This window comes from Neodiprion lecontei, chromosome 1 (assembly GCF_021901455.1).
Source record: "Neodiprion lecontei isolate iyNeoLeco1 chromosome 1, iyNeoLeco1.1, whole genome shotgun sequence".
Lineage (NCBI taxonomy): Eukaryota > Metazoa > Arthropoda > Insecta > Hymenoptera > Diprionidae > Neodiprion > Neodiprion lecontei.
Genome location: NC_060260.1, coordinates 7,225,212 through 7,245,357, shown reverse-complemented (window position 1 = coordinate 7,245,357; position 20,146 = coordinate 7,225,212). Strand labels below are relative to the sequence as shown.

Here is a 20,146-nt window from a genome sequence, read left to right as displayed (position 1 = left end):
AACATTTCTCCGAGAATCTCAAATATATTATTTATATAACAAATTAAATAAATAATTACCACGCAGTAATGTACTTACTTGTCCAATACTTACCTTCAACTGACGTGAATAAAATTTCGGCAAAGATTCTCTTATACAATACCTGTGTTCATGGTAAAAATCCGTCGGCGTTGAAGCGACCATTTTCTTCGTCCGTCGGACTGATATCGAGTTTCGTTTAATTACTTGTTCCAATTAAGAAACTGATGGGGAGAAAAAAAAAAAAAAACAAAAACGACTAAAACAAAGAAGAAGCTTTTACACGCGGCGTATAATGGGGATATATTTTGTGCGAATCGCGAATTCGGCGGCGTCGAGAGGGGTGGAGGAGGGGGATGAAGGACGGTATTAGGCAAACGCAGACGGACACGCAAACAGCAATGATTCTGCATCCATCGCCGGGCACAAAGCACCGGAACTAATTACCCAAGGCCGCAATGCGACGACGGTTATATAGCTTTACGTTTTCCAAAGTTTCTCTTTCTCTTTTTTTCCCCGCCCTTCGTTCAACCGTATAAATTTCAACCCTCGATTATCTCCGTTTATTTTATTCCGTTCAAAATCGAGTCTCAATCAAGCCGAGGATTTATTCGTTTATTTGTAAATCATATTTCTTTTTTTTTCTTATTCTTCTTTTTCTGCAACAGTTATCGTATATCCATGTTACGTTTCGCTTTCATAGTATCTAATACCGATTTTATCAGACTGTATATTTTTAGATAGACATCACGCAGGTATATGCATTCTCTTGTTTGGTCGATCATCAGTTCGGGCGTACAATACGATCACGCGATTCTTGTAAATCTTGTTCTTGTGCAGACACGCGAGCTACATTCCTTGAATTAACCATTGAATTTATTCGCGGACAGTCGCGAATTTACGAGATAATACCGAATAAAAATTTTTCACCAAAAAGCTTTCTCGACGACGAAGTTTGATTTTTCGTACTGAAATTATCACGAATTATACCTTCTCTTTTAATTTACCATTCCTTTTTCTTGTCTTAATTTTTCGACACATGATTCGACAAAAGTTTTGACATCGTATAAACAGCATCGGGGTCTTTGATCAGTGTCGCGAAGCTAATTTGAGTGCGTGCGATCAATAAAAAGAATTGAAAAAAACATTCAACGATAAAACTTAATGGAATGCAAATATTGCAACCTGGAACATACTACGAATAATGATTATATTAGTTAGAAGTATACGAGTCAGATTGGCGATACGACAAATACGATATAGACGCGCAACGAGACGGTGGCGTGCATTTGCGTAAAAGTAATTAAGGTTAAAGCTTCTCTTATAACCTGTAAAAGCTATTGAACGCGATGTGTATAATCGACTGACAATATGCGATACATATACGTGTATACGCGTGTATGTTACATGGCAAAAGATACACGGAACTCGCGAGTTCACAATTAGTTTCGCGAACTGATCGCGAGAGAGCAAGCTGCGAGCAAACTCGAGAATCGGAGTAGCAATCAGCCTCCCATGGAATACCTGCAGTCACCAGCATCGCCTGGCATTGCGAATAATTCACGTATGTGCAGTGAATCCCTCCTGATGCAACTTCGAGTTCGTAGCCAATTGTTGGCAGGAATTGTGCAATTGGTACAAACAAGCTTTTATCGAACGGATGTATCGGTATTGCAGTGCGAATAATTTACATGACGATCCGTATATATTTTATGCATAACATCTTGTGTTAATGCAGGGAAAAAAATGATTTTGTAATTGTAATTAGTGCTTGCATCGTTTATTAAAACATTTTTCAACAAAAGTGCAATTAAAACACGAGTAGGTACGATAATTACTACTGTAATTTACTTTGTCTTTTATCGTCATCTTTTTTTTTTATTCTTCTATCGTTCTATTTATTTCTTTACGATCCACTACGGTGTTCGGTTATACGATTAACACTGCAGTCTCTAAATTCAACGGACGAGCTTTCTTCAATGTGTATCCGGATCACGTGTGTACGTACCTGTGCAGCAGGCGCTGCGTGCAAATGACAGGTTTGAAATTGGAGTGCTAGGAAATTGCGCTTATAAAAAAGAAGGAAAAGAAATATAGAATAAAAAAATCATCCCCGTGCAGCTTTTATTCTATATAATATTTATGTTAGACGTAAAGCTCGAACTGGACGCGTTAATAACGAAAGAACTATATATCGCTGCACCCTTTTAACTCCATAGACGAGTTTCTCCGGCTTTGCCGTTTCACAATTAGTGTGCTAACGCTAAGAAAACCGAGGCTTGCATGAGTCGATGCGGTGAAAAAGCTCACGCTCTCGAGTCGTGGAAATTTTTTGTTTCAAAACGAGCTGAGGGAACGAAAGAGAGCGATCAAAAAGGGAGGAAGAACAATGCAAGAAATACGATGAGAAAAATGTATGGCACATGGCTTTGCTGGAAAGCTTGAATATTGCAAATGGGGATAACGAAAGTTTGGTTACACTTACATATATATATATATATATATATATATATATATATATATATATATATATATATATATATATATATATATATATATATATATATATATATATATATATATATATATATATATATATATATATATATATAAAAATGGTTTTTCTTCTCTTTAATTTACTTATGCCAACTGCAGACATTTTAGCCATCGTCATTTTACGCTGGCGCTTTTAACCCCGATATGAGACAGCAAAAGGCCAGCTGACGAAGATGAAGACAATGCGCGAGGGATTTTTCAGGAATTTCTGACCGTAACGTAACGTTCCTATATATATATACTTATTTAAAGGATGGGGATGGTGAAGCTTCCAACTGCCCCGACTAATTGCACCGTCTCGCTAACTGCCTTCGGGATAAGTTATAAGTTTCTCCAATTTTTTACCTCGCTGGGTTGAAACTCGCGAGAAAAGCGGAATTTTATTTTCTAAAATCTATTACATTGCAAGCGTTTTCCACCGTTTCGGGTTTGCGTATTTTCTCTCTTTTTATAGAAATTTCCTGTTCGTCTTTGGGGAGATGAGTTTCGGTTTGAGGGTCGAAGATCTTACTCCGAGCTTGAATAATTTGTAATGCAGAATTGTACGGTTGGGCTGCAGGATTACCTGAGAGGGCGTGAATAATTCAAGTGTCGAAAATCCAGGCCAGGAATCCTCGCCTTTTCCCTTGCTTGCGATCTTTACGCAATATAGATATACGTCTACACGTGTGTCTGAAATCCTTAAGCAATGTTTTGTCGCAGCTCGTCGACCATCCGGAGAAAATTGACTCCGGATTTGTCCCGCGCCCTGCGCGCACACACGCACACGCGCATAACCTTAAATCACCTTGCTTTACCTTATGTACATTCGCCGTTCGAACCAATCAAACTCCAAGGGTTATTTCGCTGGGTTATCTACAGCGTATGGAATTGAATTCGATTTGTTTACTCGGCAGCTGGGTAAACACCCCTTGGTAAACCATGTCGAATCAATCCCTGTTTAAAAAATCCTTCGAATCAAGCCTACGGACGTACACTGTATTGTGCGCATATATGTGTGTAAAAAACAATTCGATATCCTTATTCCCGAAACGGATAAACAAAGACAAATTTATCCCCGAGCTTTGGAAGATCAAGAAAATCGAACGCTTTGAATTTCAAATTGATGATCGAAAGCAGAGACTGTGTACCGAGGAAAAATACATCTGGTTTATTAATAAACTTTTTAAGGACAACGCGAATTTAGTATTTTTCCTTTTACCCGATTAAAAAGTTGAAAAATAAAAATATTCATACGGCTGTAAGTTAATTTCAACGACTGCGGATTTACCAGGGTGCAGGTTTCAAATTTCTGACAACAAAGTGTACGGTACCTAAATTTCGCGACAGTCGAACAACACATCCTCGATCACAAGGTGAGGCAATTTGCGCAGTTTGGATTTTGGAATTGAATGAAACTCGAAACGTATAACTAGAGGCGCGTTTCCTGGCGCGTAACGTAATTGCATTTGCGGCTCGTAGAACTTCAAAGTCTCTCTCGGATATACGTATAGACGTTACGTTTGTACGTTGAACTCCGCGGCAGTCGAGAGACTCCGAGATCAACACATCCGGCATCTAAAACGCGTTTGCGAAATTTCCATTAGCCTACAACACAGGCTTATGCATATTTACGTCGTGGCTGAGTATAATTATATACCTAGATGCAGGTGTGTATAATGATGTTTATAAACGAAACGTACAGAGAGGTCTCGAAAAAAACGACCAAGTATTCGTAAAACTGTCGATAATGGATTAACGCTTTTCCATTACGTTTGTTCGATTTTTAATTCCAATTGTTCTTTGATCTTTTCTTTTTCGTTCGTCACGCGTCGAATATAGGAATTGCTTGTTACGCGCAGGTGGAGATCGACTGTAATTGGCAGTTTTGTTTGCTCTTTCGATACCGTCGTCATTGCGGTTGTTATTATCATTATACTTATTACCCGCAAACGGAAAGGCAGACAAATAGCGGGAAAATATGCGTCAAAGGAGAAGGGAAAAAGAATAAGGTGGTTTTTGTACCTACAAAAGTTTGGTGGGTTGAGGGGATTGGCTTATTACTTCGTTGTGTAATATCGGGAAGGCTAATTAATCCGTCAGTTTATACTTGAACATTGTTCATCCCCTAAAATCCCCGCGGCTAAATCTCTTCAACTTCATGCAAACCGTATATACCCAGCTACAATGTAACTATAGACGCGTCAGCTACCTTTTTTTTTTTTTTTTTCATCTAAAAATGATTTACGACGCTGATTTTATCAATTATTTAAAACACGGTAAAATGTAGTCTTAAAATTTTATCAACAAACCAGTGTGTGCATCTCACCTAAACTTGTCTGATCACACGCAGAGTATCGAAACCAAAAGAATTCATTCCTCCCATCAAAGTAATAATTATCAAAGAAGAAACGCAACGAGGAATGCAGAGAGAGAGGTGGAGACAGAAAATTACAACTCGCACGTCGTCTGATCAAAGCGAAAAATAAGAATTGTAAAAAGGATCCAAGGATCTAAAAGGGAATTGCACAAAGACAAAAACACGGGGTATAAGAAGCTGGTTTGGATGAATGTGGAAATATTAAACCACGGCTAATCTTGGATCGGAAATTATGCATATCTGAATATTACGCGTTGTTGTTTTCGTGACAAAAAAAAAAAAAAAATTGCGCAACAAAACGCGCAATTCGGAAACAATAATTGCAATTACGTTGAAAATGAATCGGTTGTCGAGACAGATTCCGCGCGATCGTTAAGTGTAAAAAAAAAAAAAAAAAAAAAGAAATACATAAATCAAGAATGCGTGATGAAGAAATATTGCTCGTCGATAGAGGATGAGTAGAATCGTTTCTCGAATAAAAATGAAACTCAAATATTATTCCGCACCGAGTTGAAAATTCGAGCCTCGCGACGCTTAAAACGCGAAACAATTAAACTCGGGGTAAAAATGACCCCTCGTCCTTCTTCTGCGATGACGCTGGGAATTCTGGGCAAGGGTTTAAATAGAGGAAGTTCATTTCCCTGAGCTCGCTCCTTATTCGGTAAATCGTTTCGATGTCGTTGTTCTTCCCTCGAAACTAGCGTCGCTGCCTGGTATCAAAATGAGAACAAGAAGGACGCTCGCGGCCCTTCGCGTAGCTGTACGTATAATAACCACCCTGTAAACTCTCGCTTCAGCCGCGCACCCCGCAACTCGCCCCCCTCGTCCCTACAGAGGTGAGCCTCGAGATAATTACGCGTTCCTGTTAACGAGTTGCGCCCCGAACGAACGAACCCTCGCTTTACCAGATATCTGACCCTTCCTTGTATTCGTCCCAAACCATTGGAGGACTACCCTGTATACGTCGTTTTCGTCCTCCATGGTGTAGGAGGCTTAGGATCTCTCTGAAATCCGGTTTGCCGCGTTCAACTACGACAGCCGTTAACTCCGGGTTCAACTCTGGCTTCGACCAAGGTGATGCCCGGATGATTAAAAAACAAAAGAAAATAGAAAACTAACGTTCATTAGTTACATTAATTGCGATAGTTCGTCGTTGACATTTTATTCAACTCGACTCAGTCTTGTTTCAAAAGCTTAATACCTGATATCCGAGATTTTTGCAATATTTTTTAATAATTGTTTTTTTTTTCTTTGACGGGGGGATTTCATCGACACTTTTGTTTCCGCTCAATTGAGTCACGCAACGAAACGGAAGCGGTAATTCTTTGATCAATGCTTTCAAGATTTCTTATTGAAATTGAAATATCTTTAAATCGAAAGAATTTTTCAGCAGCTTGTTCAAAAGATGCAAAGCTTTGATTTTTATGTTCTTGAGAACTGTCTTAAATTCTTATCATCTCTCCAAATCAGACCAACGATTATTAACGACACGATTACTTGACGAAATTACAATTATTCAATTTCTATACGACTATTGTATTACTCCGATAGGCTAAAATCAATTTTATAAGCCACGGTAACTCGTCCGTCGCAGTTTTCTTTTTTCTTTATTTCTTCATTAATTATCATACCGAAGAAAAAATTTTGGTACAATCTGAGAATAATAATACAATAATTTGAGAATAATAATACACGGCAGTAACAGAATTACCTGCATTTTCTCAATTTATACCATTAAATTATAATCCTCTTTTCCACGAGTAGAATAATCGTATACCGACGTGTATTTTTGCTCTCAAAGGGGGTTGCATGCAGCTTTGAATCAGCGTTATCGTTCGGTCAGCAATTTCGTTTTCAACGCACGAGTAGGTATATATCTGCACGTGCTCGCAATGCTTCGCGTTCTTCCCTTTTTTTTCACAATCCGCGAACGTTACACGTCGCGTTGAAAACGTGCAAAAGGGGGGGGGGGGCACCTTATTGTCTACCGAAACGATGCGATGGTAAAGATAATTAAAACCAGATAAGATAAACTCGCCGTCTGTTATATCGCTGTTCACATAAATATCAACAACGGTGCAGGAGAGAAATTCAAACGATTCTATCTGTTTCCGCGACATTCTCATTTACCCTTCTATACCAGCTGTATATGGTTTCTATATCGTTGTCTTTAAAAATTCCATTTCATTTTTTAATTCGGCTCTCGCGTTTCGCGGGAAAAAATTTTAACAAAAAGATGATTTAACCCGTCGCAAAACCGGAAACCGAAGAACCAAGGCTGACATATGTGACAGAATATCTCTTCGAGTTGTGCTAAGCTACGAAATTTGCTGACATTTACAGTACGAGAACAAATTATTCGCAATATCCGCACGTTCGTTCAAATTTTTTCGTTCCTGATACGAAATATTTTAAACATATATAATACAAAATTGCGCGATACGCGAGGATGGAAAAGAAATAATTGCCTGCATGGATCGAGAAACGAAGAAAAGTAAACGCGATATTTTTCTGTTCTTTTTTTTTCCCCACATCTGTTTTGTTAATTTCCTCTCGTACGTTTTCGAGATCGTGAAACGGCTCGCAATCGCGGAGACACGGTTGATTTTATGCCACGTATGTAACTCAGGTGTGTTTCGTAACACCTGACTCAACATCGCCCTCTGACGCAAAACGAGTCAGAGATATAAAAATGTGTGCAGCATACGTAATACTTGGCTTTTGTACTCTTCGACAAAAGGCTAATTTTCTCGCGGAATTTGCGCTGTTCGCAAATTTACCGAGTGGTCGTTAAATCGTGGAACGGAGCCTAGGCGATAGGTGAAAATATCTCAGCTGACGTTACCAGCCACTCGATATAGTTCCAGGCTAGTCATCTATGCAGAGACGACGGACATTAACGCCTAGACACGAATTCCTTTCTCGTCTATTGCCACGCTGGGTGTCGTTGAGTCTCGCAGCTAGATTCTTGCCTCAGCTTTGGCCAAACTCCGAGGAGAAAACCGCCGTCGTGTGCGCCTCGATCTAACGAACCATTTTACGACACTCCGGAACTTAATCCGTTCATCCGCGTCCCGCGTCTATCTCTTCAACTCGCAACTTTGCATCCGTCCGACAGCGAAGCTCGTTTAGAGAGGAGTCTGAAGGATGGTAATAACTGTCTTGGAATTGCTCGCGGCGATGACTCGGGAAACGGGGATCATCCTAATTTCGTTTTTTCTTTGATGTGTAGATTATTTTTATTTACCCACTTTTTCTCCCCACGAGTTTCACCGCGCTTTTTATCGCTAATTTAACGGATACAGTTAACATGTTCTGCAACTTTGACTTCGACTGTAATACGGTTTGTGGGATAAAGAAGTTGGCATAATTCGTTTCCTCAATTGAGTCACGGGTTTTTGAATATCGAAAATTCACAACAAGGAAAGATCGAAGTGGCAAAATTTCAACAAGCCAGAAATTCACAGAACTGAAAATCTTCGATCGTTCGGAATTTTGATATTTCAGATTTTTTAATTTTCTCATCTTCGCACTTTCCGAACTTTGACTATTGTTGGAGTTAAGCTCCTTTCGGAATTTTATCCTTTTGGAATTTTGAGCATCGGGTTTCGGTCCATTCGAAACATTGTTTCGTCAAAGCTTGATTTCTTTACTTGAAGTTTCGCCACAAAGAAATTTGGAACTTGGTGCTTTCGGAACTTTTGAAATTCGGAATTTCAACCCCGCTCCAAGACTTCAGATTAGTATACCATCGCGTCGATTTCTTCCGAAGTTCATCTTCGTTTTACCCTCTGGCCCGAATTCGTATTTTTTCTCATCGAGAACTGTGATTACGAAGTCCAAACATTTGAATCCGTGTTTTACGCGATACGGAGGAATTCCTGCCGACAGAGAGTTGATAACTTTCAAAACGCATAACGAGGGTGTCGGATGACGTGGGAAAATCGGCCCGGTCGACGCTGATGCGAAGAGCTCGTTTCCTCGTTTCCGAGGGCAGAGCGACAAGAGGTTACCTACATATGCTTGCGAGGGGATTTTCAACCCTCCGCAAGGTGGAAGGGATCCTATTAATTATTGCCAGCTACACGTCCTCGTAATTAAGACCCCGCTCGTCTGTATCACCCTCGCCTATGTCTCGCTTTGTGACAACGATTACGGACCACGAGGCTTCCGCGTCTCTGATAAGGCGCGGAACGGCCGGACGACCGCGTGAAAATGAAGTCGCAAACTGCAACAAGACTCCAGCCGTGAATCGGAAACGATCCTTTTCATTTTCTTATCGGATCAGAGTGAGAATAGTGGTGACAGTATGGAATTTTCAAAATCGCCAAGATTTATTCGACAGATTTGAAAAACGTAAAAAATTGAAATGTATAAAATACCAGATTTACAAAGGTAAATTTTAACGACCGAGAATATTAATTTGTTAGAATTCAGACGATTCGACGTTGTTTTTACTTCATATATTCTTATTTATTACATGAATTTTTTTATTTCGACTTTTCTACATTTTTCGATTGTCTATACTTTCACTTTGTATATTTTGACATTCTATGAAGTACATGAAATATATTTTCGTCTCTTTGAAAATTCTACATTGTCATTCTTTGGTTTTCTGAACCTTGTACATTTTCACCCTCACACGTTTCAATCGTTCAAAATTCTCCGATCAAGAGCTCTGGCCGTTTTTTATTCAAAAATAAATATAATCGTGAAAAAAGTTTCACGCCACTTCTATCACTTGATTTGACGTTCATCTCGATCGCCTGCAAAAGTTCCCTCGTTTCGAACGACGATGACGAACAATCTCGACACAACTTGGAAGGATTAAATTTCTTCGATACGTAATGATCGTACAGGTTGAAAAATTCTACTAAGATGATCAGATGTGTGATGAAACTTGTTTCCAGATTAACGACAACTTTTCGTTTCCTCAAAGCAACGTCTTTCGCTACATTAAATCTCCGACGATACATTCCGCTTCGCGATATCGTGCCAAATGAAATTGCAGGAAATTTGGGTCGAATATACCGATCAGCCCGGAGTTCTGACCGCCATTTTGAATTCGGTTGGGATTACATTCGTCGAGGAGTAAATTGAGATGGGATAAAATTCGCGTGTTAATTTCATCCGGATTTAGACGGTGGTTTTACCCCGGAGGTCAGCGATCTTGCCGCCGCGTCACGTATACGGGGAGCTACATCCAAAACGGAAGCTGCATCCGGTCCGTAAATTTTCAGGATGAAATCCTCGTACATTCGGTAGCCCGCGGACTCGGTAAAAGGCGCCGTTAGCCGCACCTGAGTACGCCACCCGATTTCAGAAAGCTTTTTAACCCAGGAAATTTACGAGAACTTTTCCTTTTATCACTCGGTATATACGCGAGCACATACACATGTATATAATATATACGTGGACCGAGTTTCCCGCGGACTCTCTGACAATTGCACCAACTTTAACGTCGCTTCTCGCTTAATATACTGCAGTAATTTCAGTGCGGGGGTGCGAACCTTGCGACGAGCTTTTTCGATTTTCGATATTTCGGCTATTTCGGCTGAAATTCGAAAACGGGCGCGTAATCTTTAGCTGACAATTGAACTCGTTCAAATCCTGCTACAACCGCTACACCCGCATACGCCTTCATTATTTTGCATTTCTTTTTTCGTTTATTCATTCTGCGTGGTTTGGGTTAAATCTGCGCGGACGGCGAGCTGAAACGAGGCTCGACAATTAACCTCGGGGTAGGAAATAAGTCGTCGGAGTCATTAGAGGGCGCGCTTTATTGCCTGGCGAGAAATATTTCGAGTACCTGTATTTTTGGTTGCCCCGCGTGCGGGCGTTTCAACCCTTCGGCCAATGGGCCGTAAAATTTACCCACTAACTTCTTGGAGTATATATATATATATATATACACATGTATATCTATAGGTGGGTATACACGCGGTGTAAGAGAGAAGAGACACTTCCTACCACTCGCCTGTTGTTCAGCGCAATCTATGAACCGGGGCTCTCAGGGTCGCGTTTGGTTTGTAACGCGGTGTTTAACTCCATTAAATGATTACATCTTGAGGTACAAACACCCCTCTCAACGGAGAGGGATGGGAAGGGGGTGAGGGTAGCGAAGCTTTCTCCCGACTTCGTCTACCCTCGTCGTATAGTACGCCTCTGCTTTCTACGGGCGAAGATACAGCAGCGGTTCACCCTCGTCGATGCGCGTATATGCGAACTTCTTTGAAGGCCTTGCGGATATAACGAAACGAAAAGGCTTAATAATACAGAACGACCAGAGTAGGCCCCCCCTTAATATCCCGATGTGTCAATACTCGGGAGGCTGAAGTGGTACGAAAATCACAACTTTTGCTCTTCTTTTTGTTATTTTTTCTTTCCCTCATCTGTCCAGATTCTTATTCATGTATGAGATTAAGCTATTGCGAATGAGTAGGTAAAGGAAATAAGCGAGAATTTTTTAGAGTTGTATGATATACAAACGTGATGTTTGCTACATAATGATGCAGCGATACGTACAAGGGTCGGACATATTATATTCATATTGTTTAGCGAGGGCGGAGGGAGGAGGGCAGGTCTGCGATTCAACGGCTGCTTCGCCAATATTATTCCCATAAATCAGAGAACCGTGGGCAAACTGACTTCCTCGTCCCATATAAACCAACCAGCAGTAGCGGCAGCAGCAGCCCTCGATTATATGTACCAGCATATACCGTGCATGCACGTGGTATACGAAAAAGAAAAATTATCCCGGAATTTTTCCCACATGCGTTATTTACATGTATATGCATATCTTGGACTATTTACCTCGATTTAATAAAGTCAGCGTGACGTATATTTTTCCCGTTGCCGTTTCCGATCTTTTTGTACCCGCGATATGTTACAGCTGCAGTTATTGTTTCATCTTTTTTTTTCTTTTTGTTTTATTCCGTTTCTTTACATGTCCCGACACGCTTGCGGGATTGCGGAAAAATTGATGGCAGTAAACCACTTGTCCGAAATCTATGTACAGATTCGTTGTTTCAGGATAAATATAAATTCGAAATTTCGTTGAAAATAAAACTTACAAAACTTCATTGAATGACAATTTGTCCTTTATTTAATTCGTCTATATTTATAATCTCTATCTCGTCTCTCCGGACCGATTTACGAATTTTCGAATATTGAATGTGACCTCTCGAGAAGATATCGCGACCGATCTTATCCTCCCTAGAGACTCGATCGCTTCTTAGTTCGGCTTCTTTGCGGCAAGTTGAACCCGATCGGAAGCGGAACGGAAAATTTCTTGACCCCGTTCTTGCCCGTGGGAGAGAGCAGATCAGACGTTTACCAGGAGGAGAAACTCTACGAGTTTTAGGGGTTCCTGTCCCCAATTAGTCGCGGTAATTGTTAATTATCCCTCGCGGAAAGCCTCCTTTTGTTTTCCGACCTCTATGTAGTCAACTCGGGGTATTGATCGGATCGATCGATACCTACCTTCTCTCCAACTTGCCAAAATCACGCTACATTATGTCTTATCTCGTCTGTTTCAGAGCCATGACAGCTGGCAGGGACACGACAGCGATCAGGTAAAGATGAAATCAATTTTTCGATGCTTCGTCGAATGCTCTGAGTCGATGTCATTTTATAAAATTATGTTACTTTATGAAAACCGAAATTATTTGCAAGGATTATAATTCTAGCTTTCGCTTTTTGCGGGAAAGAATAAAAATAACAGCAAACAAATTTTGTAAAACTGGCACCGACTCTGTAACTTGAGCTAATTCGTAATGCTAGATTTTTTTTATATTTACTCTTACACAATTTATCGAATCACTCGGTATTCGTTTGATTTATTTTTGTTTATATCCCCGCACGAGCGACTTTACCCTAGATTCTCATCCTATATTCCGTCCATTGAACATCTCGGCGAAAAATCATATCTTGTGTAACGTTACGGAAAGTTTAAACTTATGCACAACGTATCGAGTCAAACGAAGCTTTAATCTTTTTTCAAATCGAGAAGGTATGGAAGAAACTGGATGCATAAGGAAAGAAGCTGGAGCTGGGTGAAAATTCGTGAAATATGAAAGGAGGGTGTATGCTCGCTGAAAATATATGCACGTACATATATCATGCACTCGCATTCGCATCCAGCCGTCGAAAGCTCGAGATTCGCCGTGTGTATACGATATACGAGAGAAGATACGAAAACTGTAATTACGAGGAAAGCAATTTTCCTTCTCCTATCCCTCTCTCTCTTTCCTCTTCCTTTTTTCCTCTCATTTCTTTCCTTTCATTTCTCTTTTCCCTCCCGCCCTCTCGCTCGCCTTCTACCCTGTCCTCTCTTGGGTTGATATTTTCCACGGTACGTTGAGCCCGTCGGTGGCTGAACCTACTTACAGGGCTTTTGCAAGCCACGACCACCAGCCAGAGACTCGGGAGGCCTTTATAAACCGATTTGCTAAATGTGCTCGCGGGCGAGTAAGGGGCGAAGGGGGGAGGGTACGGATCGCAAGGGTGGAAAGGGCGGTGCAATTTACGTGACATTGATGCATGCGATCCGCTTTTACCGTCCGGTTACGCGGTTGCCGCAACACAAACGGCGTGTTATTGGAGCCATTCGGATCTAACGACGTTACGGTTAGCCGGTTCTTCGAGCCCGGTCGTCAACTATCGCTTCCTAATGAGATACGAATTTGGCCCGGATTGATTAAATTGCAAATTACATCGTTCTCAGTCACGCGGCTTTTGCCCCGTTATATTGTGAAACACGGTGGCAACCCTGCCAATGATATTCGATCAATTGGTATGCAAATTAGCAATCATTATCGGGAACTTGCGAACACCGTCATCACTCCTCCGTCCCTGCTTCGCAAAACTTTCCAGATAAACATCGTCGACCGCGATCAATCTTCCCTTATCTCTCGATTTGACGGAAACAAGCGCGAGCTCCCGATCGTCGAGACGATTTTAACAGCTAAATTCAGTGTTATATCGATTTTCTATTGTTTTTATTACTAATTGAAAAATTTTTCTACTTCGTAAACTCACTATAAGAATCAAATGAAGAAAAATATATACAATTCCAAATCCAAAATCGAGGCTCATACCGTTCATCTTTAATTCAACTTTTTCCATTTCCCATGCTATAAGTATACCTATGTACACCATGTGTACGCTCTTTGCTCCCCGTTTTTAATGTTTCTCAAATTCTCGTAAAAGCTTAGTCATTTCTACTCTGCACCGTAATCTTGTTATTTTTAATGAAAGAAACTCTCGCCTCGAATTCCTCGCCTTGTCATGGAAATCGTGGATGTTAATTACGAACTCTGTACGTGTGTATTTCTACGCGGGTAGTAATGCGTATTTTTGCGCCATTTATACATTTCCTTCCCTCTGTTGTCATCTTAAGCAAATTATTTCGCAAGCGAGCTTCAATAACAGATTAAATTATCCTTAACATGTAATTCTGTCTACGCTTATTATTAACATGGAAAATTTCAGCTTTAAATGTCATTTTTGCTCTTCGAGTAATCCACGATTTCGATATTTGGTTACACTTGCGAATAAAAACGCCGTGATGACATTTTTTAGCCAAAAATGTAGTCCAATTCCTACTAAGCGCCTGAGCCAATTTATTTGCGACGAAAGAATGTTGAACGTGTCGCTGCTGGGCAGACACGGAAAAGAATTCTTTTGACGCCTGAAAAAACGTTACCCACGATAAATAACGGATAAGCAAGTTGCGAGTCCACGGGCGTACGGAAACTGATCAACCCATCTCCAGTTTGTATTCCACAACAATGTCAATGTAGATCTGTTCGTTCGTTGAGACACGCATTTCTGAATCTTAAATAGATTGTAAGATCCAAGATAGATTAACTCGTACGTATTTTACCTCTATTCGGTATTTTAACCACAGGGCCAACAAGTTAAGGTCGGTACGGTGCGGAGGAAACTCACGTTTCAGCACTACACATCGTCCGATCATTAACCATTGTTCATTGCTCACAACCATCCTACGAATAACCGTCCCTTTATTATTTATTAGTATTAATAATTACTATATGATTTTGTCGTTTGTTTTTTTGTTTGAATAAAAATTCTCTTGATTTTACGTTATCCTTCACTTGTTTGTTTTTTGTTTTCTCATCCGTTTTTATGTTCCGCTCCCATCCCTTATTAGTTGGCAATGCCTAGACCTTTTTTCGTTTTTTGTTTTATTCACGTGGACGCGTGTTTTAAATTAACCGTCCAACCCCGTCGTTAAGAATTTGAACGCATATATGCTTGGTCAGAAGAAACGCCTGTATGTACGCAATAATCGTTCTACGGAAGTAACAATAATTGTCTGCACACAGGCGGATATGAAACCCAGTGCCGTAAAAAGCCGGATATTATGAAGTAGCGTACACAGAGACGGTCCCGCACTTTTTAGTCATAATCGTACCTCACCTTTAATATGCGTTACATAATTCAAGCTCAGCCGCATAACTTTAACGTTGATATAGAAAGCATGTGTTTAATTTATATATCTACGTTGTAATTATTACTCGTCGTTTGTTCAACTTAAGGTTGAAACGTGTGTTCAGGATTTGCAATAACCGTCGTTACCAGCCGAACAAAATTCACCGATTCTTGCCATGTCTTATTCGATTCACTATTCGCAAGTTGAATGTGATAATAATTTAACAGGCTGCGTTTAAATTGCATAAAAAAATTGCAAAAAATTGATTTTATCAGAGATAAATGAGGCGGAGAAGGTACGAGAAAAATGGAGAAAAATTAGGCGACGTCTCGAGAATCGCCGGTGCAAAAAATCACCAACGACGGCGCAAAGTGGATCCCCGTACGTACGAGGAATGCGTCCGTTCAATGGGATGTAGAAATTTTTTTTATTCCTCTTTCATTCTAAATTACGGTACATTAATTTTCACCAGTAATACCGTTTCGGATCTTTATCCTTAAGCTTGTACCGACGGAGGTAAACCTTCGTCGTTGAATTGATGAAGATAATAATTCTGTCTGGATAAAAGTACGTCGAACGAGCACAAGATGCCGCCTGCTATCCTCACTCGTTCCACTCGTTTCTTTTCTTTCCCTCCCTCTTTGCTCGTCCGGCAAGCTGTCAGACGGCATTCCCTACTGCCATCTACCACTATATAATCCCACAAACATTTGCCCCCTCGGAGGAGAAAAAACGAAAAAGGATGCAAAAGAAACGGGAGAAAAAAAGAATACTAAGCAAACTAAAGAAACGAAAAATCCAGCGAAGAAAAAATAATCCGAGAGCAGGAACGTTTATATTTAAAACAGTCGAACGCGCTCGAGACTACGCGATTCTTTGCACGCCGCTGCCAGACAATTGACATGCAAATTGCCACCCACCAAACGGTCCAGGACCGTTTTCACCCAGAAGTATGTACGTTCTTCTTTCTGTATACGTTGCCTCCGGCTATGCGCCCGCTATTCACCGGGAAAATTGGCTCCCGTGTATTCTATAGGTTCATCTAACAAGTTCCAGGCTCCCGTTACCTCAAACTCAGCCACTGCAACTCGCGCATACGTATTCACCTAGAACACCTAGACGTACGTACGTATAACATTGTAGGTACACGTCGAACCTACCGGCCGGCGTCGCCGACGCTTCGCCTGAGGTTTCGAGGGTTTAAGAAGAAGCCTTCGTTCCGCCCCGACCTGTTTGGGCGGTTTGGAGCATCCTCTTACCTAAGAACTATATATTGAAAATTTCCCAACGGTATAACGATCGAAGGTCGTATATTATCTATAAATACACGCGTGCGAGAAGTTCCTCGTACTATTATTATACTAATTCCTTCCGCTGGTGGAATTGTTTAACGAGATAATAATTATCGCGCAATCGCATCGCGTTAACGCTCGTCTCGATTGTAGCTGTAGAAATTTTCGTTGTATAAGGGCAAAAATGAAGCTTACGGACAAGCCAGATTGCGGGATAATGCGAGTCGCGAATGACTTTTCGGTATTTGGAAAATACGGAAGTGCGGAATGAGGGCTGAAAGGAAAGAGAGCGAAGGTCCGGAATACCCGGCAGAGTCGATGTGTTCGGGACGGTTAGTACATCGTCAGACGAGTAATTCGTCGTTCGGGCGTTTCCGTCGGCGATCGGGTGTCTCCGTGAACGGCTCGGCGTGCCGCATGCCGGTCTGTCCACGCCTCCCGCAATCTCGTACCTCGGCGTTTCGTTCCCTCGTTCCCTGATTCAACGATTCGAACCAACAAGTGGTTGTCTGCCTGCGGATCAGTCGAGCGTCGATAGTCTCACGGCGTTTTCGGCCTCTAGTCGCGTCGTTTGTTCGAACGAACAGTGGAGGAATCTCGACGCGAATGGTGATAAATTAAAGTGTAATCGTAAGTGGTGTGCGTTAACGGTGAGGTGTGATCTTGTGTTTTACCGTGCAGTTGTGTGTTAAACAGTGCGCGAAAAGCAAGCAGCCGGAGGATATACGCTGCTACGGAACTAACCTCCTAATAATAATCACCTCCTCTTTCGAACGAAACAAAACACGCGCGTTGCCGTTCTCTCTCTCTCTCTCTATCTCTCTCTCTCTCTCTCTCCATCTATCACAGACACCGCATAATAACGCAGTGAGAAAAAGCCTCTCGTTTTTAAGTCCTGGAAGCAAGGAGGAGCAGGAGGAGGAAGAAGGCACGTAGATTCGGATCTCTCTCAGTTTTTCTCGCCTCGCCTCCAGGTAACTCTTTACGTGCGTCGATCGGTACACACTCGAAACGCATGCTTGGCGTTACTGCGCGTTGTTGCGCCGAGGAACGACGACGAAGGGTCACGGTTGTTGAACAGGTCGAGGGATCGGGCCGTGGGAGTGACAGACACCCACCTGCATCGGATAGAGAGACAGAGCGAGTGAGAAACCGGCGCTGGGAAGGCAGCAGCGGGAATTATTAACCGCGTACGTCATGACGCGAAGACCGCGGGAGGTTGAACCGGGTTTTCAACTCGAAACTGATCGTGAGTGATCGAGGGGCGAGAATTACATGTCGGGAGTTTCTGGGCCCGACGTTTCATAAAATTCCAAGGCCCCGCGTTGCGCGTTTGTTTTCCTTCTTTTTCGTTCACTGAGCGGCTGAGCGGTTCGAGGCGTGAAAATGCCCGCTTCGTGTGTTTACGAGTAGTAATTTTTTTTTTTTTTTTTCTTTTTTTTTTATCAACTCCGAGTGAAGTTCGACGAGTGAACGAGTGCCAGTCGCTCTTTTTAGAGCCATTGATATCCGGCGATCGATACTTACCAGGATATAAACGACCATGACAAGTCGAAGGAAGAAGAAGTCCCAGGACGGCTTCCTCAAGAAAGTTTCAAGCCTGTTCAACCTCGATTCGGTGAGTCATCGGATCGGATTCTCGGTGAATTTATTCCTTATCTTTTCTACGTTGTTAATGCGATAATACGCGCCGAGTGGAGAGGGATCTTTCGGCCCCCCCCCCCCCCCCCCCCGCTCTTCCTCTCTCTCTCTCACCCAGATACGGTACGAAACATAACCCTTCCCTGGTGAAACTTTCTACTACTACGAATTTTTACAGAAAATTGAACATTTCGTATTATTGCATAGTTTTTCGTGAAAAGACTTGTTAATTTTCGTTAAAAATTGTCGTACCTTGTAGATTTTTTACTGAAAAAATACAAATTTTCATGAGAATCTACAAGAAACTACGCAAATTTACAATGTTGTACGAAAACAATTTTTACGAAATGTCCCAAGTTTCCCTAAAAATTTGTAGAAAATCGTAGAAATCATAGAATCACCGCTAGTTTCGGTCAATTTTTATTTACGTATTGTGAATAGGGAGTAGTAACGATAAAAATCCGTTTTATTGTTATACTTCAAATTAATTTTACCGTTATACATACATGATACTTTTATTCTTAATAAACTGGACAAACAACGCAGGCTGCGATCGCTGGATCGGATCAACCAATCCGTTTCATCGTCATCTCTGCATCGTAGCTTATGTTATAGATCCGAACATGTATATATATTTATATGTATACGTATATACGTGTGTCCAAATTTGTCCGTCGTAGGTTGTTTTTAGGCGCTCCATAAGCGGGACTTACTTCGAGAAGCTCGTAGCGTCCCACGGTCATCAACCTTTCTCTCTCTTCTTTGTCACTCGATTTAACGTTACATCTGGTCATCGTGGACGCACTGATTCAAAAATAAACTGACAGCAAAAAAAAAATAAATAAAAAAAAAAACGATAACAAATCATCGTGTCGAAGTTTTTTGCGAGAGAAAGAAAAAAAAAAAACGCGGTGATTATACACACGATAATGAAACTGAAGTTAGTAACGTCAACGTAGCGAAGTATGAAGAAAAAAAAATCATTATTCCTTAATTTTAGAATGACTTTCAAGTAGTTAGTTTTGCAAAACATTAGTGTATTTCACTTATCGTGGTTTACCAAATTACCAACATTTCTAAAAGTGCGAAGTAACGGATTTTTTCCTAAACACTAACTTCATCCTCATATATGTAATATTCATTTCGATCCGAATATGAATGGGACAATTTTATTTCCGATAATAATATATACAGGATATAATGCCGAATACTATGAAAAATATTTCCATCATTCCACGAGGTACTCGACTCGAAAAAACCTTACTTGACTCTCAAAAAAATTACAGTGTCTGTTCGTTATTTTTACCGAGTGGTGATCATAAAATTTGCGTGAAATTGAGGAAAGTCTTACGGATTTTACAAAATTGAGTTCCTGGTACAACGCATGCCGGTGTAACAAATAAATGATATCATAGATCACACCTTGTAATTTTATATTATAAATTGACTAAAATTGATCGATCGTTAGAAATAATTCATTCACAAACCGCTTTCGCACGATCGCAAAATAATACCGAAAATGAGAGATTGAACGGTATCGATACCTTCAGCAGCAACAGCACCGTGCGTTTGCGGTCTTGACTTTCTTAAATCTCTTTTATTTTTCATTTCAATGACAGTTTTCTATTCCCTTACGTAGGTAACCGTTATAATAGGTCACACGATGTTTTTGGTGAGCGCGGACTAGTTTAGTTGGTATAGGTGTATACTCTACGTTTATACCCACACATACGTACGTGACGTACCTTCTTCGCCTTGCGTTCGTTCTCCTCATAGGCAGATACGACGTCGTCCAAGAACCGCCCACTTGCATAACGCTATAGT

The 20,146-nt window shown here is 41.0% G+C and overlaps 1 protein-coding gene across 16 annotated transcripts in view; it reads left to right on the top strand.

Moving 5' to 3' along the window:
- LOC107224692 (disks large 1 tumor suppressor protein) overlaps window positions 1-20,146 on the top strand; it is a 308,249-nt gene that overhangs the window by 192,861 nt on the left and 95,242 nt on the right. For 15 of the 16 annotated variants that reach the window (XM_046733159.1, XM_046733119.1, XM_046733130.1 and 12 more), the window contains one exon: window positions 12,472-12,507. In XM_046733159.1, coding sequence (XP_046589115.1) covers window positions 12,472-12,507 — 36 coding nt within the window. Of the gene's footprint in view, window positions 1-12,471; window positions 12,508-17,191; window positions 18,300-20,146 lie in introns of those variants that run through there. The other variant, XM_046733198.1, reaches the window with a different exon arrangement.